Raw genomic sequence first — 21,407 nt, forward strand, 5'->3', positions numbered from 1 at the left:
GGGGAGAGAAGGGGCAGGAGCAGGCAGTTCCTGCAGCTCTGCGTCCCCTCGCTGGCTCTAACAGGTTTCTCTGCTCCGCTCAGGCAGCCCTTTGGTGCCGGAGGGGTTCCAGCCCAGCCCATGGGGCCGTGTCGGCATGGCCGGGAAGCGGTGGGATTAGCAGAGCTGGCTGCAGATGGAGAGCCTGCAGCTGCAGAAGATGATCCTGCTGGAGAAGAAGCTCCTCCTGGAAATCACCAAACTCTGCAGGGAGCTCGGCACCTGGTGGTCCTCTGCAGGTGCTGGGGGCAACCCAGGGCCACGGTCCCCACTGTGGGGACCGGGACAGCCTGCTTCCACCCAGGAATAGGCACTGGCTGCCCACGTGCAGCCAGGGTCCCACAGGATGAGGCCAGGATGGCAGTGCCATGAGCTGCCTTCTCCTTCTCACCTCCTTGCCCAGACCTGGGGCTGTGACCACCTTAGGGTCCCTCCTGCCTGCCCTCAGCCAGCCTGGCGAGAGCCAGCCCAGGCACGGCACATCATCCTGCCACAGGAGCCTCGTCCTGCTGAGGCTAGGGTTTGGATGGGTGCTCACGGTGCAGGCATGGCCGCCCTCCGCTGCTGCCCCCGTCTCCTCTGGCCCCTTCACGCCATTTCCCTGTGGGTGTTTAACGTCTCAGAACTCCCTGGGTGTCTCGGCCGCGGCAGCGTGGGGCTTGGGCACCACCGGTTGCTGGGGGCAGCCGTGTCTGAATAAAGGTGATCTCTGTGGGATGAGCACCTGGTGCTGTGGCTGGCAGGGGTGGGGGTGAAGTCACCCAGGGGGTGGTTTGGGGGTGCAGGCAGGTGCCAAGGCCGCCAGCTCAGTGTCTCGGCTGTGGGTACCACCGGCCAAGCCTGGATGAGGGACCCCACCAGTGAGGTCATGTCACACCGGGTGAGGAGTGGGGAATGGCACCAGCACAGCCCAGCATCACCCAGCCGGGCCCTGCTCCCTCCAGGGGGGGGCTGCCGAGCCCCGCGGCTGGAGCTGGGCACCCACCGGCATCATCACCCACATGCAGACTTTGGGTGCCTACATTTAATTTCTCTCTGCAAGCCACAGCACAAGGGCTCACTGCAGTGGGGCCAGCCTGAATGCACAGCAGGAAGACGCTGTCTTCATCCTCATGTTGCTCGCCAATGGCAGCTCGTTGCAAGGTGTGATGTCACAGCTGAGCATGGCATCATTGCGTTGTCCTCCCATGTCACCACCACATCATCTCACCCAGATTTATCCTCAGTGTGATGTTCTTCCACTGTTAATCACCATAGTTTAGCAATTCCCTTATTTTTAATCTTTATAAGCAGGGTTTTCTTCCCATTCTTCAACAAAATACTTAATGGAAACACAGGGAGTCAGCTCCAAGGGCATGCAGCAAGCCTGCATAAGGGTGAAATTATAAATGGCACCATGTCTTTATTTCATTCCCCGCCTCCCCAGCACGGAGCAGTGGCCCGGGGAGGCTCAGCTCACCTTCCCGGGGGGGATGCTACACGAAGATGAGAGCTGGCGAGGGGCAGACACAACCCTCCTGCAGCCCCTCCTGCACCCATGAGCCCTGGCACCCCAACACAGAGGCGGCCACCCAAAATGTCCTGGAAGGGAAAGCTGGTGAGAGCTAGGGCATGCTATGTATAATTAAATATATTTTTTAAAAATTATATGTAGTTATATATATAATAATATATATGATAACATATACTGGTAGTTGGACTAGATGACCATTGTAGGTCCCTTCCAACTGAAATATTCTGTTCTATATAAATATATTTGGGTTTATATGTTATTGATTTCTAGTACATAGTATTGATTTATCTCATAATATTATGGTATATTATAATATTATCCTATAATATTATGGTGTATTATAATATTATAATATTGTGGCATAATGTAATATAATATTATTATTTATATAAATATATTCTATTTATAATTAAGAATATAAAAGGAAGATGCCGTAGGGGCACAGAGAGATGCTCCTCCATGGGGGGGATATCCCTTCAGAGGCACAATGTGCCTCCAAAGGGGCATCCCCCCCCCCCAAATTACCACCTACCTGGCTCCTTGCAGCCCATGTCCTCTGCAATGGGGACGGCGGTGGGACGCATCCCCCCGGCACTCGACGCACACCCGCTTGTCCCGGTGCAGCTGGCGGCTCCAGGCCTGCCCGCGGCAGGGCAGCCCTACCTGCGTCAGGCGGAAATAGCTGCAGTAGCTGGGAAGAGGGGAGCTGAGGAGGGGGAAAAATGGGGGGAAAAAGTGGAAAAATGGTGGTCAGAGGGTAGGGCAGAAGTTGTGGCGTGTTCTCAATGGAGGGGGGGTATAAAGGGACCATGGGTTTGAGGGTGCAAAGGGGCCATGGCTGGGAGGTGAGAAGGGTAATGGCTCTGAGGGGTCCAAAGGGGCCACAGCTCTAGGAGGGGGCTGCAAAGGGGCCATGGTTTTGTAGTGGGGTGCAAAGGGTCCATGGTTTGGGGGAGGTGAGAAAAGGGGCCATGGCTTTTGGGGGGTGCAAAGGGGCCATGGCTGGGGTGGGGGAGAAAGGTAATGGCTCTAGGGGGGTGCAAAGGGGCCACAGTTTTGTAGGGGGCTGCAAAGAGTCCATGATTTGGGGAGGGAGAGAGTAATGGCTCTGGGGGGGGTGCAAAGAGGCCACAGTTTTGTAGGGGGCTGCAAAGAGTCCATGATTTGGGGAGGGAGAGAGTAATGGCTCTGGGGGGGGTGCAAAGAGGCCATAGGTCTGGGAGTGCAAAGGGGCCATGGCTTTGTATGGGGGTGCAGAGGGGCCATGGCTCTGGCAGGGGGGTGCAGAAGGGCCCCTACCCCACACCTACCCGGATGGCTCCTCCGGCAGCAGCAGCCCAGCTCTTCGCCAGGGATCCCTGAAGTCCCGGCTGAAGGAGTCAGGTAGTATCTTGGCCACCTCTGGCAGAAGAGCAGCCAGGGGACAGACACGGATGGTTAAAGATGCCCCAGGACAGGCAGCGGGGATGGCGGCACCAGGGGACGGTCACGCACGAGGGAGGTGGGCATCCCCATGGGACCCACGGTACCTTTGGCCATCCCGCAGGTCGGGTGCTCCCCTAGGCAGCCACGGCGCTGCTTGACGTCGGGACAGGGCTCCCCTCCGTGCCGGGGCGGGACGGTGACCTGGCGGCTGCGGGCCTTGCTGCCGACCCCGCACGGGGAGCTGCACCCGCTCCACGGCCCCCAGGGCCCCACCGTGCAGCCCACTGCTGCCAGCGGGCCGGGGGCGCGGGCAGGGTGGAGGAGCGAAAAGAGAGCTTCAATGGCGCGAAAGACGGAAGGAGGAGAGCGGGGGAGATGCGGCACAGGGGAGGTGGAGAGGGGATGCAGGGGAAGGGGCAGGGTGACCCCGTCAGCCCCTCTCCCCCCACCCCCAGGCAGAGGCTGCCCCGCCAGCGCGCTGGCATTGTGCACCGCTTCCACAGGCCTTTATCCCCGCACCGCTGCTGCGGCTCTGCGTTGCGCTGAGCTGGGACCCTGCTAATATCCCAGAGATTAGCGAGGGCTGACTGCTGCAATTGTGCAGGGGGCCGCAGCTGGCGCCCGCCTAGGTTTGGGTCCCCAGGGTGGGCTGGCTCTACACCCCCACGCCCACACTCCCCGTTTGTCACCCCTGGTGCAGCCCCCGTTCCCGGTTCTGGTGCAAGGCACCGCCCGCAGCAGTGGAAGGGGTGATGCCAGGGCTCATCCCACCCAGGTCCCACACTGACGGCTCCCAGGCTTGCAACGACAGCACTACTGTCATCCTGTTATCCTCAGCTGCAGACCAGAGGCCACCCCGTGGGTTCTCTTACTGCACAGGGAGCAGCCAGACATTCAGCGTGGAAAAAGGCAGAAAATCGGGATATCGCTCCAAATCCAGCCCAGCTGGCATCCCCAGATGCATCCTGTTACTGCTCAAAGTATGATAATAGCAAACACCTCTCACCAAAAGCAGCAGCCCGGGCTGGTACCCCCAGCCCCGGGGCTCCCTCTCCAGCACGGGGTCCAGCTGGTGCCAGTCCCACCCCAACACTCACCGGCCCGGCGGCAGGCAGCGTGGTAGTCCTCGCAGCAGTCGCCCGTCCTCTCGCAGTACGAGTCACAGTAGCAGCGAGCCCGGCGGGTGCCCGGGGCCCAGCAGGTGTTGTTCCTGCCCGGGCAGCACTGGTGCCAGCAGCCACCCGTGGCACCTGCCAGGTAGCCGGCGGCCAGTAGCCAGCCCCCACAGAGCAGCAGGCCCCACATGGCGCCAGGTCCCCACAAACCACCGAGTGACAGCTTTCCCCGCTGTGGGACGGCTTCACCCTGGGCCGGCGAACACTGGGCGAGCAGCGAGGGCTGGAGCCCCGGCCGCACCGCCCCTGGGCTGGGTGGGGGCACAAAGCCCATTCCCTTCTGCTCCACCGACCCTCGCTGTCCTGGCTCTTTGCTCTGCGGCTGAGGTGAGGAATTAATAAAATTAACTGCGATGGTTAATACAGTGCTGTGCATGGGACACTGCAAGCCCGGAGAAGCTGTGAAGGAGCACTGCTGGGTTGAAGCTGATGCTCCCCTGGGAGTGCCGGCTTGGCCTCGGAGGGCAGCAGGACTGGGGTGCAATGGGGGACCCCACCCCCAATCCCCACCCCACACCGCAGGAGCTGCTCGCCACCTACTCAGCACTGCCCGGATGCCAACACAACTGCTAAAGCCAGACTGATTTTATTCAAATTGCGAATGTAAAACAGAATTAAAAAAAACCAACCAAACAAACAAAACCACCCAACCCTCACTGGCTTCAGAGCAGAAAGCCGCAGGTAAACTGTGCCCAGGCTTTCCTTCTCCTCCTTTGCCCTCCCGTGTTAAGGCTGCGTTCGTCACTGGTGACAGGGGGGAGGAGGGAGGGGGGCGAGCCCCGGCTCCTGCAACCCCCTGGCTCCTTTGTGGGAAGTTTGGCACAAATCCAGTGGGGCTGAACATGGCACAGGGCAGGGCAGGGCAGGGCTCTGGCCCCGTGGCTACGGGTGTTAGCGGGTCAGCATGAAGCTCTGAAGCTACGGGATTACCTACAGGGCCGTGGCAAGGTAAGGGCAGATGGGGGGAATGTGGCAGAAGAAGGGGTTTGCACCCCTGGCTGAGGGGCGAAGTCTGCAGCGCAGGGCTGCGCCTCCCCGCCCTGGCTTGCGCACGCATCTCAACTGTAAACGGCAAGCGATGGGGGCATCCAGCTCACCCCAATCCCGGCCCCGCAGCGAAGATAACTAAAGGCCTGGCTGTATGTGCCATTTTGGGCAGCGCCTGCTCAGCAGCCTGGGGTTGAGTGGGACCCGGGGGCTGGGATGCTGCACCCCGGAGGGTCTCAGTGCTGGTAGGAAGGAGGGAGGAGGGAGCCTGGGGCCACGCTGGCAGTCACTGACCTCCCATCCCGGGAGGTGCAGGGCTGGTGGGGCCCCCCGGAGCAGCGGTGAGACCCGGTGCATCACTGCCAGCCAGTGGCGTCAGCCCCAAGAGCCCCCGCCAGCTGCCACGCCTGGAGCACAGGTTGGCCATTGCACCCACATGGCTCCGCGGGGTTCTCGGCACCCCCAAAAAGTGCTGGCCCCTGGGCAGCTGGCAGCTCCTGGCTGCCGGAGGCCCTGGGGGCACAGGGCCACCGTCCCAGGGGACACCTCACCCTGGATAACCTTACAGGTGATGCAGGACCAGGGGAAGTGTCACCAGGGGATCGGGGCGGGCATAACCGGGATGCTGGGGCTATGGATGCTCCCTGCTCCTTCCAGCACACAACTGATAATTTAACCTGCTCCAGAGCCTGTTCCTAAACATAAAGGTGGCCGGGTTTGGGGGGAGGGTGTGCACGTAGGGCAGACTTGGCCCCGGGCAGCGCCAGCAGGCAGCTGCGGGCTTGGTCACGGCTCTCCAGCTGCAGCCCTGTGGGGCGAGGGAGGCGGGGGCCGCCCCGGCCCGCCCCCCTCAGTCTGTTTTCCACACCTTGTTGAGGAACTTGACCACCTCGTCGTAGATAACAAAGACGATGGCCACGTCGAGGCAGACGCGGCCCAGGCGAGGCACCGTGCCCTTGTAAAACCTGCAGGGGATAGAGGGGGACATGGGGCCAGGCTGCACTCACTGTCTCCTCCCCATCCACCTCCCCCCCGCAGCCGCCCCCCTCTGCCTCCAACTGGGGCTGACCCCACTGCCGCCCCTCGCCCGTCCCCACCGCAGGGCTTACGCCAGGGGCCCTTCGTATTTCATGATCTGGTAGGCGCAGTCCCAGGTGCTCTTGTACTTGTGTGCTTCCAGCCCCTGCAGGATGGGAAAAGCAGGGTCAGAGGTCAGAGCCAGGGGTGCATCTGGGGGGGATTTTAGAGGGGGAGGCAGAGAGCTGGGGGTATGCCAGGAGGAACCGATCCCCCTTTGCTGCCACAGGCCACCAACCCGGCAGGGATGTCCCCACCTCCACGCAAACACTTCCCAGCACCCCCACAGCCCAGCTGCGAGGGGGCAGTGTCCTCAGGCATCTCCCAAACCCTGCTGGCATCAGGCACCTGCCCTGGGGGCTGCACAGAATAGCTCCCAAACAGCAGATGATCCCAGCCTGCCGCAGGCAGAGCAGTCCCACACCATGCCCCAGTGCCGTACCTGCATCCTGGTCTTCACCACATCCAAGGGGGTGTTGCCGAAGACGCTCGCAGCTCCGGCAAGGGCTCCAAACACCCCCGTGACAAAGGGGTTGATGGGCTTGTTGGGATTGTCCCCTGGGAAGGAGGAGAGGTTGAGGGCAGAGTGGTGGTGGGAGATGAAGCACAACATCCCCAAGGGAGCTCACAGGGAAGGTCCCAGGTCTGGCTGCTTGTGGTCAGGGCTGGTGCCATGCTGAGTGGGGAGCCCAGGGCATTTGGAGGTGACTGTCCAGCAGCACCAGCCCCACAGAGCCCACGCAGCACTGGGGAGCTCAGGGCGGGAGTGGAGGTGATGCTCTAGCACTGGGACGTTTCAACCCCAGAAGCTGGGGCCCCCTTGCCCTGGGTTTCACCTTCCTCCATCACGAGAGGCTGAGCCACGAGAAGTGGAGGATGCGCTGGCGGAAAGCCCAAGCCTGGCTCCCAAGGATGGGCTCAGGGAGCCAGTGGCGCAGCCAGGGTGTCCTGGGGGGACGGGGGCACTGTACCTTTGTACCAGTTCTTCAGAGAGGTCATGACGAAGAAGCGGATGGCCTGGTTTGATCCTTGCTTGAGGACAGTCGCGGTTAAGCCCTGGTAGGTCCCCTTTAGTCCTGCAATAAGAGAGGGTGTTGGAGGGGAGCACCAGCCTCACCCAGGCACAGAAAAACCTCCCCAGGCAGCTGGTCCCAGCCTGCACCCATCTCCCACCTCCCCCACATTCCCTCCAGTGTGGGGGTACTGGATGGAGACAGGGCATCACTTCCCCGGGACTCACCCTGTTCCCGAATGATCTCCCGGACACCATGGAAGAAGCCACGGTATTTGGGCTTGGGGGAGCACTGGTCATGGATGAACTTCACCTGTGGGGAGACGACACGCTCGTCCTGGCTGAGGCAAGGGGGGATGCGATGGCCCAGAAAGGCTGCCAGCCACCTCTTGCCTTGCTCTGGGGACGGTCCAGAGACCGGAGCCAACCCACGTGGCCAGGCAATGCTGGGTGAGGTCATGGGAGAAGCCTGCGCCCATGGCCAGTGGTGTGTTTTGCAGAGGAAAACCTGGGAAACTGCCTCTGCAAGCAATTGCATGGGTTTTACAGCCCTAAAATGGGTGACAGATGGCTCCTGGGTGGGGGATCCTCCCTGGAGCAGTGAAGGGGCGATGGCCGCAGGGCCTGACCTCTCCATGGGGCTTTCCAGCATCTGCTCCTCCCCTACAAAACCAGCCCGAGCAAACCCACGTGGCTCTCAGCTCCCCAGAGACCTCCAAAAGCCCGCCAAAAGCCAGGCATCCCCGGCTCCCACCCCCTCCTGACCCAGCCCGGGGAGGGGTGCCAGGGCAGGGGGACGCTGGCGGCTGCCTCCCACCTTTATGGTCTCCATGGGGCAGACCACCATCACAGCCTCGGCCACGCCGGCGCCCAGCCCGCAGATGAGGCCCCGCGTGCTGTCCAGCCGCCCCTGCTCGTCTCTCATCTGGTTGCTGAGGAACTCGAACATCCCGAACCTGCGGAGGAGCCGCCGTGCCATCCCCCAGGCGCCTGGCCGGGGGCCTGCACCCCCCTAGCTGGGTCTGTCCCCGGCAGCAAGCGGCACCCTGTGAGAGGGCCCTCCCAGTCTGGGAAAGCACCCAGCGTCAGCAAAGTGCCACTGGGGATGCCGAGGCCAAACCCAGCCCTCCCACTTGCTGCCACCCACGGTCCCCTCCGCTTAACCTGTGCCATGGGGGACACCTACCTGACGGCGGCCTTGGGGATGGAGCCATACACCAGCGAGCTGAGCCCCCGGTACAGCCCCCGGATGCCATGGTCACGCACGGTCTGCTTCACGCAGTCCCCTGCAGCAGAGCACAGTGGCACCGCTGTCACCCGCCATGCTGAGGGCCACCACGCCACCCCACCGTCTGCCCCACCAAACCCCGTTTCCCCCCGCCAGCTCCCGCCAGGCTGCTGGGAGCCTCTGAATCCGGCCAGCGGGTTGGAGCAGGGCACTGGGCATGCACTCACCGATGCCCTTGTAGCGGGGAGGGTTTGCCTTCTCATCCAGCTGCAGCTGCGTTTTCACGTACTCGGTGGGGAATGTGATGCAGATCTCAATCCCACCGGCCAGGCCACCTGGGCGGGAGAGGAGGGGATGCTGGGGCTGGGAGCAGCACCGTGCCTGTCCAGCACCGCATGGCTGCTGCCGGCTCCACCGCAGCTGAGCCCGAGACCTCTGGCAGCCAGGTCTGGGCTGGGACGTGATGTCCCTGTCCTCAACAAATCCCTGGGGACTTCACAGGGCAGCAGGGCCCCACGCCAACCTGGCACCCTGCACAGGCATCACCACCCGGCCATGGCAAGAGCCGGCAAGGGGATGGGCCAAAGGGCTGAGAAAACGAGACAAAACACCACACCCGTGGCTGCTGATTCAGCATCTTATACTCCTCAAAGGCACCTCTCCCCTTCCGGAACTCTGCACCCTGCAGGTGAGCTGCCAGCACGGGGATTTATAAACCCGACAGAGCCCAATGGCACTGCATGAGGCCCAGCACCGCTCGCCCAGCATGGCGGGAGCCCATTTGCAGACCCAGCCATGCCAGCACGTAAGTGCAATTATCATCAAGCCCGTCTGGCCGCCCCGGGCTCACGCAGCGGCAGCTGCTGGGCACTGATTACACCGGCTGCAGCCTTTCCCGCTGCAGCCCGGGGACACGCCGGCACCCCGGCAGGGAGTGCTGCCGGCTCTCGGTGGTTGGGGTCCCCTCGGCTCGCTTGAAGCTCCTGCAGCCAGCCCTGCCATGAGCTGCATCAGGGCAGCTGAGCCGACCCCGGCTGGGCCGGAGGTCCCCGGGAGGTGGGCTCACCCCCGGCCGGCCGGCTAACAACGCGCAGCGTGCTTCCTTGCATCAAAGCGCAGCCAGGCCCTGCCGAGCAGCGGGAGCTCTTTGTGCTGGTGCAAGAAGGAAGCGCAGCGCCGAGCTGGGCTCCCCTCGGCCTCGCAGTGGCAAACTCCACTGCAGTCCAGGCCAGGGCACGAGCCGGCACTGGGCAAAGCCCCTGACCGGCAGCCTCTCCGGGACCGGGCGCTGCACCGTGCAATGCTGGGGAGCCACCAGAGCAGCCCCCGAGGGTCTCCTGGCTCCTTGCCTGGGGAGGGCAACTCAGGCCTGAGCCTGGAGGACATGGCCGGCGTGGGGTCAGGTAGGCTGCCAGCTCCCAGCCGGGGACAGGTCTCCCACCCCACCTCCACCGGCCCCTCCAGCCTGGCCACGTCCTCTGCGTGAGCGGCTCCCACCACAGCCACCCGCGGCACGCAGCCTGGCCGGCGTGGCCCCGCCACGGCCCAGGGGACACCGTGGTGTCTGCAGGGGGGAATGAGCTGCCATGGCGGGAAGGGCCAGCACAGGGGCTGGGTGCGGCGGGGGTTATCCTGCTCTGCGGCCAAGTGCAGGGCCGGTGCCACGCGGCAGAGCACAGCTCTGCTTATCAGCGCCCTCCGAAGTACCCTGAGAGGGGATGCTGATAGGGGACACCGCAGCCCACAGGACGGGGAGCGGGGCCACAGCTGCTCCCCGTGACAGCAGCAGATGACCCCAGTTCCTTGGACCAGGGGAGTTTCTCATATAGCCTTATTTCTTCTCTACGGTCTCCAAATTTACAAGAGAGACCCTTAATCTCCCCAGCGCTGCCTCCAGCTCGCCCCCACAGAGTGCCACCAGCAAAGCTGCTCACCCAGCACCGGGAGGTCCTGGCAGGCAGGCTGGCATCCCCTGGGGCACCGCTGCCTTCTCTCAGCTGTGTCCTTCTGGAGGGAAAGGAAAGCAGCCCCGCTGCACTCCCTCCAGCAACTGGGCAGCACCCATCTTAAAACAGCTTTATCCTGTTTTTTTTCCCCCCCAGGCACAAGAAGCAGCAGGCTGTGCTCATCCTCCCCGCGGTAGCCAAGAAGCCATGCCAGGGCTCAGCACAGCCCCAGACGATGGGAAAGCCCAGCCCCGTGCTCCAAGAGTACCCCCCTCCTCCCACAGGCACGGCGGGGATGGGGACACCATGGCACTGAGTGCCGGTCCCCCATCCCCAGGCAGGACCCGCCAGCCCAGCCTGGCAACATCCCGGCCTCGCGGGGTGCTGGGGACGGGGCGCACGGCCAGCCCGGCTCTGCCGCAGCACACAAAGGCTCTTTGTTTCCCCCTGCGTTCCCAGGAGGGGCTGAAGCCGCTCAGCCCAGGCCAGGCAGGCACCTCCCGGGAGGCAGCAATGGGCGTCCACCACTGGCCTTTACGCCTCCGCGGCACCCTGTGCTTCAGCAGTGTAGGAGGAAGCTGCTGGCAGCCGCAGAGGCCAGCTCACACCACCGCAGCCAGCCACCGGCTCTCACCCAGGGCACCATGGGAGGACAGCCGCCATCCCTAGGGCACCCAGAGCTCTCCTGCTGCTCCTCAACCCCCTCCTGTCCTCAGCACATCTGCCAGAGGCAGCAGACACTGCCGGTCCCACGGCACAGGGCTTGCCAAGCTTTGTAATTTCTGCTGCCAAGCCAAACAGCTCCTGCGGGAGCAGCTGGCAGGTCCCTGGTGAGCAGTGTGATGAGGAACAGCGTCCTTCAGCTGGGTGTAATGGTCCCTGAAAAGCCCAGCACCAGCTGGCACCTCTCTGCACCGCTACACACTGCTGTGCCACCAGCCCCGCTGCCACCACAGCCACACCAACACCCCAGGTGCTGCCAAGGCCACTTCCCTCCCGCCTCCTGTGCTGCAATCCTGGAGTGACGGACATTTTAAGAGCCATAAATGTTCCCACTCAGTTCCCCAGCACCAGCTGCTGCCCCAGGACCCCCCAGAGCCAGGCAGCAGGGAAACACCTGGGACAAGCACCAGTCCAGGGGCAGCCGCACCAAACGGCACAAGGAGGGATGCTGCACCTCTCGCAACCTGCCCACGGCCTCAGCAGCCTCCAGGATTAAGGATGTTTGTCCATGTGGGGGAGGCAGGGAGGCTCTGCCTGGCACCCTGAGGGCAAAGCCGCATCCACAGGCATCCTGGAGCCTGTGAAGTGCCCCCCGCAGATGGACAGCGTGCCCCTCCTGGGAATTGGCAGCCTCTGGGGCACTGGGGACACCTGAGGCAAGGAAGGAGGAACGGGGTGTCTGCGCTGGCTCCCCGTGGCAAAGCAGGGAGCTGGATGCAAAAGGTGTCCCCATCCCAGAGCCACCACGAGAGCAGCTGCCTCCCTGGCACACAGCAGCACACACACTGCCCCGGCTGCGGCAGGGGACACCCCAGGGCTTGCGCAGAGTGGCAGGGGCATGGCTGGACACCCGTGCCCTGATCACCTCTGTCACTGCTCACTGGCGACAGATGAGGGGAGGGGAGATGGCCCGAAGGCTGCCCTGCTGCTGCACAGCTCTGAGACTCCTCGGGCGGCTGCACACACACAAATCACAGGGCAGGGGAACAGGTCTGTTCAGGGAAACGCACCCAGAGGAGGATCTTCTCCCTAGCCCTGCTTGGGGACATGTGCTGCCTGTGCTGCCAGGTCCCCTCCCTGCCCCCCGGTGTTGCTCTGGCCCCAAATCCCACGGGAAGGGGCACCCAGCAGAGACTCCAGATGCACTCCGTGACTGGAGGCAATTTTTTCCTGTTTTCCTCTGCCTGCAGAGAGACAAGGGAGCATAAACCACCTGCCTGCAGCCCCCTCTCTCCCTGGAATAGAGACCCATCCTGCTCTGCTATCAAGCATCCTCTCCCCATAGTGTTTTTATTCCAGCAGAAATCTCATTCTATGCAAATAAATCACCCCATTGCCCACAAGCAGCAGCTCCTTCCAACCCCCTCTCCCTCACCAGGGCTTTGCAACCTGTTTACCCGGACTTTAACCGGCAGCTTCAGCTCTTGCAACACCACAGAGTCAGCAGAAACAGCCAGCAGTGAGCGCTCAGGAGGTGAAAGACCAAGTGGGGCAGCCCCGATGCCGAGCCAAGGCTCTCAGCTCTTAGCTGGATGCAGTGGAGCCAGAGGAGAGAGGATGTCCTTCAGAGAAGGTCGCTCTGCCCGGCCCCAGAGAAGGTGCTGCCAGCGGGGGGATCCCACTCCTGGCACGGGGAATGGCTCCCCACCTGCAGCGAGCCTGCAAGTGCCCCAGCTGCCAGCAACCCCGACCCCACAGGCCAAGCAAGGAAGGGAGAGAAGGGGAAAAAACCTGGTTGTCACCCACTTGGCATGGTTTTCCCAGAAAAAGTTTAGCTCTTCTTTTTGGAGGGGCCAGCAGAGTTATTTGAGGACGTGGCCACAGCCCTTGGCCACAGCTGGGGAGGAAGTTAGCAGGAAGGAGAAGAGGGTTTTTGGGGACGGAGGGAGGGTACCGCCTCTGCAACGCTCACAGAGCGCGTGATGGCATTGGCGCACATGGTTTCAGCTAATGACCTCAAACCCCATGAGCGAGCAGCTTCTGGGGACGCCACCAGCCACCCCGTCCTGGGGATCCCAGCTCCAGCACCCAGGACAGGGTGGGTACCAAGGGCAGGAGGATGCAGCTGCGATGGGGAAGATGAGCAGAGTCCCGGGGGTCGACACAAACCAAGGCTGCGTAGCTGGGGCTGGCACCGCTACCCCCTGCAAACCCCTACCCGGAGGAAAGTGCCCCAGCAAGCACCTGCTGCCCTGTTTGGGAGCCACAGAGGGGCAGGAGGTGGAGGTGGCACTGGCCCTCTGCCACTCCTGCAAAAGCATCCTGCTCCTGCGGACGGAGCAGCAGGTTGCTGTGCAGCTCTGATGAGAAGTGAGCACCTGGAGAGCAATTTTAGCCTCTCCATTTTAAGGGTAATTTCACATGCAGATACACAAGCACCTGATTTCCATACAAAAAGCTTCTTTTAACTTCAGATTTGGCAGGATCCTTTCAGGCCAGAGGGAATTATTCCTAAGGGCCTGGAAGCAAAGCAGCAAAGCTCTCACAGGACCCTTGCCTGAAGCTTGCCCCTCCTGCCAGCTGCACAGCTCAGGGCGGTGAGAAGGTACAAACAGGCTTCCAGCCCCTCTCCAGAGCACCAGCAAAAGCTGACCCCTGTGTTTTCCCCCCTGTTTGGAGGGCACCTAGCCCACTTGCAGGAGGTGCAGGTGTATGGGGTGAGCTGAGCAGCCAAGACTGATGACATGGACCACACGCTGCAGGCACAGCAGGCAATCCTGCCTGCCTCCTGGATGCCCTGCTTACGGCTCCTAGCCTCACGAAGGGACTTGGTGCCCCTCCCCATTAGCCAAGGTAGCCTTCAGAGCTGGGGGATGAAAAACAAATAAATAACAATAATCAAAGACCAGTAGGGTGCTACAAATCAGGGAGGCAGAAATGCCCCCCTCCGGCTCACCACAGTTCTCTGCAGCCCAGCACAGACCTCTGTGCCTGCCGGCTCCCTAGGGATTGAGCCCCTCTTGGCAGCCAACTGCTCTGCTCTTGAGCCATGCCATTAACATAACCCAGCTAAAGGCAGTAGTGGAGAAATCCTACCATGACCTGCAGTGGTGAAACAGGTTTAACGGGCCCCACCCCCCCCATGCCACCACGGGCCATCTTGTGAAACAGGCTCAGGGGCAGAGCCCGCTCAAGGAGCAGGCAGGCACCTCGCTGGGGTCGGCACTCTCCCAGAGAGCCAGCTTTCGGCAGGGCTGGCACCGCAGCCCTCGCCTGGGCACCTCCTCCTGCCGCACGCAGCCCTTCGCCACCCATCCGCAGCCCCATCCTTGGGGAAAACCAACATGGGGCTGCTCCACGAGGAAAGGTCTTATACAGCACCAGATCAGGGCGGGCTGTATGCACGGCACGGCTGCTTCCCCAAACCAGACTGCCAGAGGATTACCCACGTTTTGGTTAGAAGAGAAAAAACACGTCCTGTGACAGGCCAGCCCTTCTCTGAGAGCGTCCATCGGCTGCGTTGGGACCAGGGGTCCCGGAAGGTCTCCTATCTGATAGGGGCAAGGCCAGTGGGGGACACGGGGGTTCAGCGTGTCCATCGGTAAATACACACGTGGCCTCCTTCGTCACGGGAGCACACTATGGCCAGGCTGGCAAAAGTCTGACCCCCCACCAGAGTCACAGAGTGACAAACATGAAACGCACCTCTCTGTACCCCGCGCCATCAGGTGGGTAAACAGCCCCGTGCAAACAGCACTGTAGATAATGCTGTAGGTGGGATGGAGTAATTTGTCCCTAATCTTACTGGAACTGTCCTGTTTCAACAGGCCATCCTTTCACAACTTGCTCATTCATCTCTTCTTTGCATTTACTTCTCACTGGGCCAATATTGCAATAAATCATTATTATATTTTAAACTTCTTGGCTGTGAGTATGATGGCAAAGGCCATTTCCCTTTGCTCGCAGTCACAGCATCATCTGCCTTTGGTGCTGACTCCACCTTTGGGGACTGTCAAGTCCCCCATCCCGGCTCAACTCACCTTCTCCCCACTGCCCTGTGCACCCCGAGGCCCTGGCTCTGCCACCATGAGCTGGCTCCCAGCCAACCCATCACCCCACTTCAGACACCTACTTTTTAAGAGTCCAAAAATTTTTCTAAAGACAGGCAACAGGGAGCCAACGTCAGAGCCCAGGGCTGCTGGACGCCTTCCCAAGCACAGCCCCATAGCTGGACGAAGGAGCCACTGCCAGGACCGAGGCTTCCCCAGGGACAGGCTCTGGTTCCCCAGCCACCAGCACAGGGGAATGACTGCTGTACCAGGCACTGGAGCACAGGGAGAGAGAAGAGACAGCAAAAAATCAACACCTGCTGTCAGGAGGTGACCTGAGACCTCACGGCACAAGCACAGTGTCACCACTGCCCAGGCAGGAGCAGGGAGGCTGCATTGGCATGCACTGCACAAGGCCATCAGAGATGAGAGATGCTGCAACAGCCCTGAGCTGTCAGCTCATGGTGCTCATCACCTCCAGGAAGATGGATGGCTCCTTCCGATCATTTACGTCAACCCAGAGAAAACAGTCGCCTGCAGAATGTCAAGCAGAGCATCAGGCACGTGAAAATCTCAGGAACTCACATTTCAAAGCCCGGGGTGAATCCCAGCTCACACAGAATTCGTTCAGGTCAAAGCAGCTGGGTACCCCACTATGGTTTCCCAGTCCTGGGGCTGACAGCCTGCTCCCACCAGAAGCCTTAGGGCTGCTCTAGGTTTCTGCAGCAGCTGCAGTCCCCGAGGCCTCACAGGCAGGCAAGGACGCACTCATGGCCAGTGTGCTCCTTTTGCCTAACTGCCCAAACGGAGGACAGCCAGAATAGGCAACCCCAGGGGAAACCACAGCCAGGCAAGATGCACCAAGGGCCAGCAGACCTGGCAAGACTGGTTCCCTCCATGCTCACCAATCCTCCCCCAGGGCCGCGTCCAGCCCACCACCCGGCTCCCCCGGCCCAGCATCAAGGGGGGAACATCCCCTACCATGCTGTAAGCAGCAGGCACCCATCTAAAAGCCAGGGAGCATGCTGGACCATGGCCATTCCCAGCAGCACAACTTGTCTCCCACCCTCCCAGGAGGGCAACGGTCCTGGAAGCCCAGGTGGACTTGTGACTTTTGCGAAAGCAGTCGTACTCTGCAAGAAGCAAGTCACAGCTTTCACACCCAGTCCCTGACTCCTCTCCTCTGTAAGTACAGAATTTCCTAAGAAAGATCGTATCAAGAGATTAACAAAGAAGAAGAAAATGAAGCTCTAATTACTTCTTTGTTTCTCATGTGATCCTGGGCTCCCTGCTAAACGTGTGCTTCATGCCCTACCCTGCAGGCCCTTCTCTTTCTCCCTACAGAGCCCCTCTCCCTCCTGCCCATGCTCCTCCTGGGACCTTGGTGCATGTCACTGCTATTTCCCAGCAGTACTCAATGTTTGTAGCAAACATCAGAGCGACAGCCATGACCATTACAAGCTCTTTCCAAATCAAGCACCATGTAGGACAGCATCCAGGCGTCCTGCCTCCCTGACCAGGCAGGATTAGGTGTAGGCAGGAATAGCAACTGTGCACCAGTCCCCAGGCGAGCAGAGGTACCATGCAAAGAGCAAAGCAGCTGGGAGCTTTTCTGTGGAAGGGAGCAGACCCCAGGTTTCAGAGCCGGCTAAAAACAGAGTAAGACTGTACTTAACTCTGGGCAGGGCAGACAAAGCCTTTCATCAAACGGCTGCTGCTAACTAGGAGCAAAGTTCTCAGAAGGAGGGCAGGGGAGCAGGGGCTTGCCTGCAAAATCGTGAGGACCATTTGTGCTGGGCTCTAAATAGTCCAGTGCAGCCTGGCTCGAGCTGACCTAACAGCCCTGCGGTGCCTGAAAACCCAGCAAGGACCCCTCTGGGGAAACACAGGGGTGACCACCTCTGCAGTCAGCGCTCCTGCCTCACCACATGCTGCCTTTATTTCGAGCTCCCCGCTTGGCCACCGCAGCACGGCCCCATGCTGGGAGCTGCACAGCGGACCAGCAGCACCCATCCCTGCAGGAGGCTGGCAGGAGGGACAGGAGCCCGGCGGGCTCACTCCCGGGTCTGCCTGCTAAGTTTATTACCCAGCAGAGGAGACACTAGCTGGCCCTCAAACTAGCTCATGAGCTCACAAGAAAATTATGCTTTACAACAGGTAACTGAGCCAGCAGGCGAGTTAGAAAGACAGAGATAAGACCCATTTCAGCATAAAGCCTGCATATTTAACAGTCTTTTAACCAAGTTTAAGCTAAGCCACATTATGCCAAACCTTAGTGTCCTACAGCCATGTCACTTCTGACCTGGTGCCAGGTCCCCCAAACCCACTTTGTACCATCAGTTCAGAGCCTGGGGCACTCTTCCTGTTGCAAAGGGGGTGTAGCCGTCAAATGACGGCAGACACCCACACCCCCTCAGCTCTGCCCTCTCTGGAAACCCAGTCTGTATGCAGCACCCCCAAGACCAAGTCCTGGCAGCGATGCACACCCAGGACGGCCAAGGTGCCTTCATGTGCTCAGGCCGCACACGGGGACACAGCACTGGCACAGCCTGTGTGGTCACAGCAAGGTGAAGTGCTGCCCTGGCACACAACAACTGCCTGGACAAATGAGAACCCATTAGCAAATTAATTTTTAACTTTGCATTTGTCTGTTGTGACAACTGAAGGAGAAGAGCTCCTGGCAGCCAGAGCTTCACTTGCATCTCTTCAGAAGAGCCAGCCCCGGCCTGTGCAGGTCTGGGCAGTGTGAGGGAGCTGTGCCTCCCTGGCAGACATTCTCAGTTACGCACAGGGTCTGGGAGCAGATATGCATCCAGGGCAGGATGACAGCTGCTTACTTAACTCCACCAGTACGAGGCAGATGAAGCACAGCACAGTAGGTATGGTCCACCTTGAACACCTCTAGCTCTCCAGAGGGTTGAGCTTTGGAGCACACACTTCTGTTGTGCAGACAGATGCCACATGAGAAACCCTGAGAGCATCAGTAAACCCCTTACAGTCAGCAGAGACACCACAAATAGCACTGCATGTCCCCAGCAAGGGGCTGGAAGGTTGAGCAGACTGGGACGCAGGGAGTTAACAGCAGCTTTCTGCCATTTATGTGGTGTTCTAATACAATTAGATGCCACAGAGGCTTGGCTGGACTTCTGCCCATTAACCAATTACTCTGGTTTGCTGCATGACAGGAGAAGACTAGCATCTCAATAGGGTCCTTCTTCCACCTCTGCAGCCTCACGTGGACCCAGAAGGGTTCCTCCAAGCAGGGGCGTGTGCAGCTTTGTGCTATGTTGCCCACCTGACAGAGGCCACAAGGACCACATCCCTTCCTTTACACCAGAACAGCTTCCAGGCGCACCCACGGCAACTTTCCTGGCCAGGGAGAGCAGGGGAAGTCTGCTGCAGCCTCTTTCAGAGTATGCAATCGGCCATCTACAGCTGATGATCCCTGATTACAGGCCTACACGAGGGCTATGGAAGTCTCCTGGCCCAGGCAGTGACAACCTGAAGTACCACATGTGGGCAGCGAGTTGGGAAAGACTGGGAAGGTTGGATGGGGAGCAAACTGCCTGTCTTTCTCATCCTAAGCTCGGATTAAATCCTATTTAAAAGACCTCTAAATAAAAGGGGATAAGAAGAGGCCTGAACTAACAACCCACTTGGAGGGGGTGGCAGCACAAAGTCTTGAGACCCCTGAGGAACACAGATCTCTGGAGGAGCCTGGCCTCACCAAAGGTCTCATTTGAATGAGGAGGCACCCTCTTGTTTGGCCGCAGCTGCCTCCTCCTCATGCCCCAGCCCTTTGGCCAGGCAACCCCGGGTGACGGCACAGACCCCTCCAGGCGACGTGACACTGGGAGGCCTCGTCACCCTTTGCATGCTCCAACGCTTACATCTATTTCCCACAGCGCTGCCGTCTCCGGCAGTTCTCCGGACATGTGCAGTGGGAGGCCGACCACCGAGGCAGGGGCCAGCGCTGGCCAGCAGAGCCGGAGCAGCAAGGGCTTGGCTCCGGGCACCCAGCGGGAGGGCAGGCAGACCCTCGCTCCTCCCGTGTCCTGGAGCCTGGAGCTCTGCCCTCAGAGGGGAGCAGAGAGCTTGAGGGACAACAAAGGCGCAATCGTAGGGGGGGGAATTGGCTGGAAAACACAAAAGCTCTAAACATGCCAATCCTGTCGAGGCTCATTTCAAAGGGAAGACGCTCATCTCCAGTCTGGGAATTGTCCTGCAAGTGGCAGGAGAAACCAGGGAGCTAAGGAATGGCTACAAAAGAGTTTAACAAGCCTGTGACTGTCTTGGACTCCAGTCAGCTCAAAGCTCAAACCAGCCACGAGCAGGAGGAAGCACGTTAACTCTGCAGTTACTGCTGCACTTGGAGCCTATTTAGATCCCATGGAGATGGTCAGAACTGGATGGGAAAACATGGCCTGATCCACGGGGATTGATACCGAGACACAAAGGAGGAACTAAGAGGAGCTGCATCAAAGCAGCGTGCCAGACACGGCCAGAGCAGGAACAACCTCAGCGCTGCCGCTTCAGCTTTTTCCCTTGACATCTTCTGGGGGTGCATAAAGAGGTCCCCTGCTGCTGCCTCTTCCATCGGTTCAACTCCCTCCTGCTAACATGCAAATCTGCGCTGCTAAACGACGCGAGTGCCGCAAGCCCCGTGGCTACCCTGTGTCACCCCGGTGGGAATGCCAACGCCTTGGCAGCAAGGCCACAGGTTGCAGGCACAGCCCCGCCGCGACCCCCGCCAGCAGCAGCGGGAGCCCGGAGAGCCGCCGCCCGAGCTCGGGATGCATCTGCCGGAGCTCCGCCGCTGCTGCCAAAGGGAAACGCCGCTCGCCGCGGGCCACCTCCCCGGGGCTGCCGGCTGCCAGGGTGCGGCGGGAGAGGGGCGTTCCACGGACCGGCTCCGGGGCTGCCGGCTGCGGCGGGAGAGGGGCGTTCCACGGACCGGCTCCGGGGCTGGCGGGCTGGCGCGGCGGGCAGCGGGCGATCGCCGCAGGCTGGGCGGCAGCGGCAGGGACGGGGCACCTGCGGGGAGCGCGCTGCCCCCCCGGGGCGGGTCCGGGCAGCCTCCGCCCAGCACGGATGCCCACGCTGGCAGCGGCGGCCGGCCGACCCCACCCGGGGAGCGGGGGCGAGCTCCGCGGCCGGGCTGGGCGCTTACCTGCCAGGATGGCCTTGCCGGGGTGGGTGAGCTTGGCCTTGCCGGCGGGGGCGGCGGCGGCCAGGCGGCGGGGCGCGGCGGGGGCGGGCATGGCCGCGCTGCACCGCGGCTCCTGCGGGGCCCGGCGGCGGCCGGGGCCGTATTTCAGGGCGGCGGCCGCGGAGGGGCGGCGCCGGCGGCGTCACATCCTCACGCGGCGGGGCGGGGAGCGGGGCGGGGAGCGGGAGCCGCGGAAGGGGCGACTTCTTACCCCGCTGTCCCAGAAATCCGGGGGCAAAACCCCTCCGCACGGGTTGGAGGAAGAGATGTCAGCCCGGGCCGACACAGGCGTGAGCCGCAGGGACGGGGCTGACCTGAGCGACAGCGAGCAACGGGTGCGGCCAGCGGCACCCCCCCGCACGCTGGGGCCAGGGCTAGCTCGAGGCAGCACCCTAAAAACCACCCGGTCATAGAATCCTAGATTTAAGTTGGAAAAGACCTTTAAGGTCACCGAGTCCAACCGTTAACCGAGCACTGCCGAGTCCACCACTAAGCCATTTGCACAGCAGCACGCTCGCTGCTCTTGGGCAAAGGTGGATTGGGCCCTCGCGGGTCTGAGCGCGCTTTAAAGGGGTGCGCTTGCTCCTCTCGAGCCCTTTCCTTGAATCAGTTCTGGTTTGGTCAGTGAGGAAGGGAGACAAGGAACTCCCAGGGTAGTAACTGCATGTGAACACCTAACATTATAACCGGAAGAGAAACCAAAGCATTCTCCAAAGACTACAAATCACACCACTACTCATTTTTGCTTATCTGCAGACATAGGAGGATGGCCCTTCACTAATTCGTGCCTGAAAGCTGTGTTTACAGCAATGCTGGGGAGAGAAACCAACACTGTTTTCCTTTCCATCCGGGATTTCACAGAAAGCAGGGAACACCGGAGCTGGACTCCAGAGCTGTGTTCTCCCTTACACCTGGAGCAGCCACCCTGTTCCAAATAGGGAACATTTTGTGCAAGAAATCTCCCCCAGCCACGTGTAGACCATGCTCCTGTCGAGACTTGCTACCTGTGCACTTCATGACACGATTTTTGTTTAACAAGACTCAGCAATCTGGCAGCTGGATTCCGGCTGCCAGTCTACTCTGA

At 60.9% G+C, this 21,407-nt stretch overlaps 2 protein-coding genes across 2 annotated transcripts; both read right to left on the reverse strand.

Annotated features, from left to right (window-relative positions):
* Window positions 1-1,514: 1,514 nt before the first annotated feature.
* On the reverse strand, window positions 1,515-4,282 carry LOC142594621 (somatomedin-B and thrombospondin type-1 domain-containing protein-like). Its single transcript, XM_075719323.1, has 5 exons — window positions 4,075-4,282; window positions 3,082-3,264; window positions 2,863-2,953; window positions 2,085-2,258; window positions 1,515-1,620 (listed from the first exon to the last, which is right to left on the reverse strand). The coding sequence occupies exons 1-5, from the start codon at window positions 4,280-4,282 to the stop codon at window positions 1,515-1,517; spliced, it is 762 nt and encodes a 253-aa protein (XP_075575438.1).
* Window positions 4,283-5,989: 1,707 nt separating this feature from the next.
* On the reverse strand, window positions 5,990-20,375 carry SLC25A1 (solute carrier family 25 member 1). The gene is made up of 9 exons (XM_075718619.1): window positions 20,285-20,375; window positions 8,684-8,791; window positions 8,415-8,514; window positions 8,046-8,184; window positions 7,457-7,541; window positions 7,188-7,292; window positions 6,659-6,774; window positions 6,249-6,322; window positions 5,990-6,104 (listed from the first exon to the last, which is right to left on the reverse strand). The coding sequence occupies exons 1-9, from the start codon at window positions 20,373-20,375 to the stop codon at window positions 5,990-5,992; spliced, it is 933 nt and encodes a 310-aa protein (XP_075574734.1).
* Window positions 20,376-21,407: the final 1,032 nt, after the last annotated feature.

This window comes from Pelecanus crispus, chromosome 11 (assembly GCF_030463565.1).
Source record: "Pelecanus crispus isolate bPelCri1 chromosome 11, bPelCri1.pri, whole genome shotgun sequence".
Classification (NCBI taxonomy): domain Eukaryota; kingdom Metazoa; phylum Chordata; class Aves; order Pelecaniformes; family Pelecanidae; genus Pelecanus; species Pelecanus crispus.

What these genes read in the sequence shown, in the direction of transcription:
- LOC142594621 (XM_075719323.1), bottom strand. Translation starts at nt 4,282, where the DNA reads ATGTGGGGCCTGCTGCTCTGTGGGGGCTGGCTACTGGCCGCCGGCTAC. An exon ending in GACCTGCGGGATGGCCAAAG is followed by an intron (nt 2,954 to 3,081) that starts GTACCGTGGGTC and finishes CTCTTCTGCCAG; the next exon opens with AGGTGGCCAAGATACTACCT. An exon ending in CTGCCGGAGGAGCCATCCGG is followed by an intron (nt 2,259 to 2,862) that starts GTAGGTGTGGGG and finishes CCCCCTCCTCAG; the next exon opens with CTCCCCTCTTCCCAGCTACT.
- SLC25A1 (XM_075718619.1), bottom strand. Translation starts at nt 20,375, where the DNA reads ATGCCCGCCCCCGCCGCGCCCCGCCGCCTGGCCGCCGCCGCCCCCGCC. An exon ending in ATCCCCAAGGCCGCCGTCAG is followed by an intron (nt 8,185 to 8,414) that starts GTAGGTGTCCCC and finishes GCTCCTCCGCAG; the next exon opens with GTTCGGGATGTTCGAGTTCC. An exon ending in GGAGATCATTCGGGAACAGG is followed by an intron (nt 7,293 to 7,456) that starts GTGAGTCCCGGG and finishes CTCTTATTGCAG; the next exon opens with GACTAAAGGGGACCTACCAG.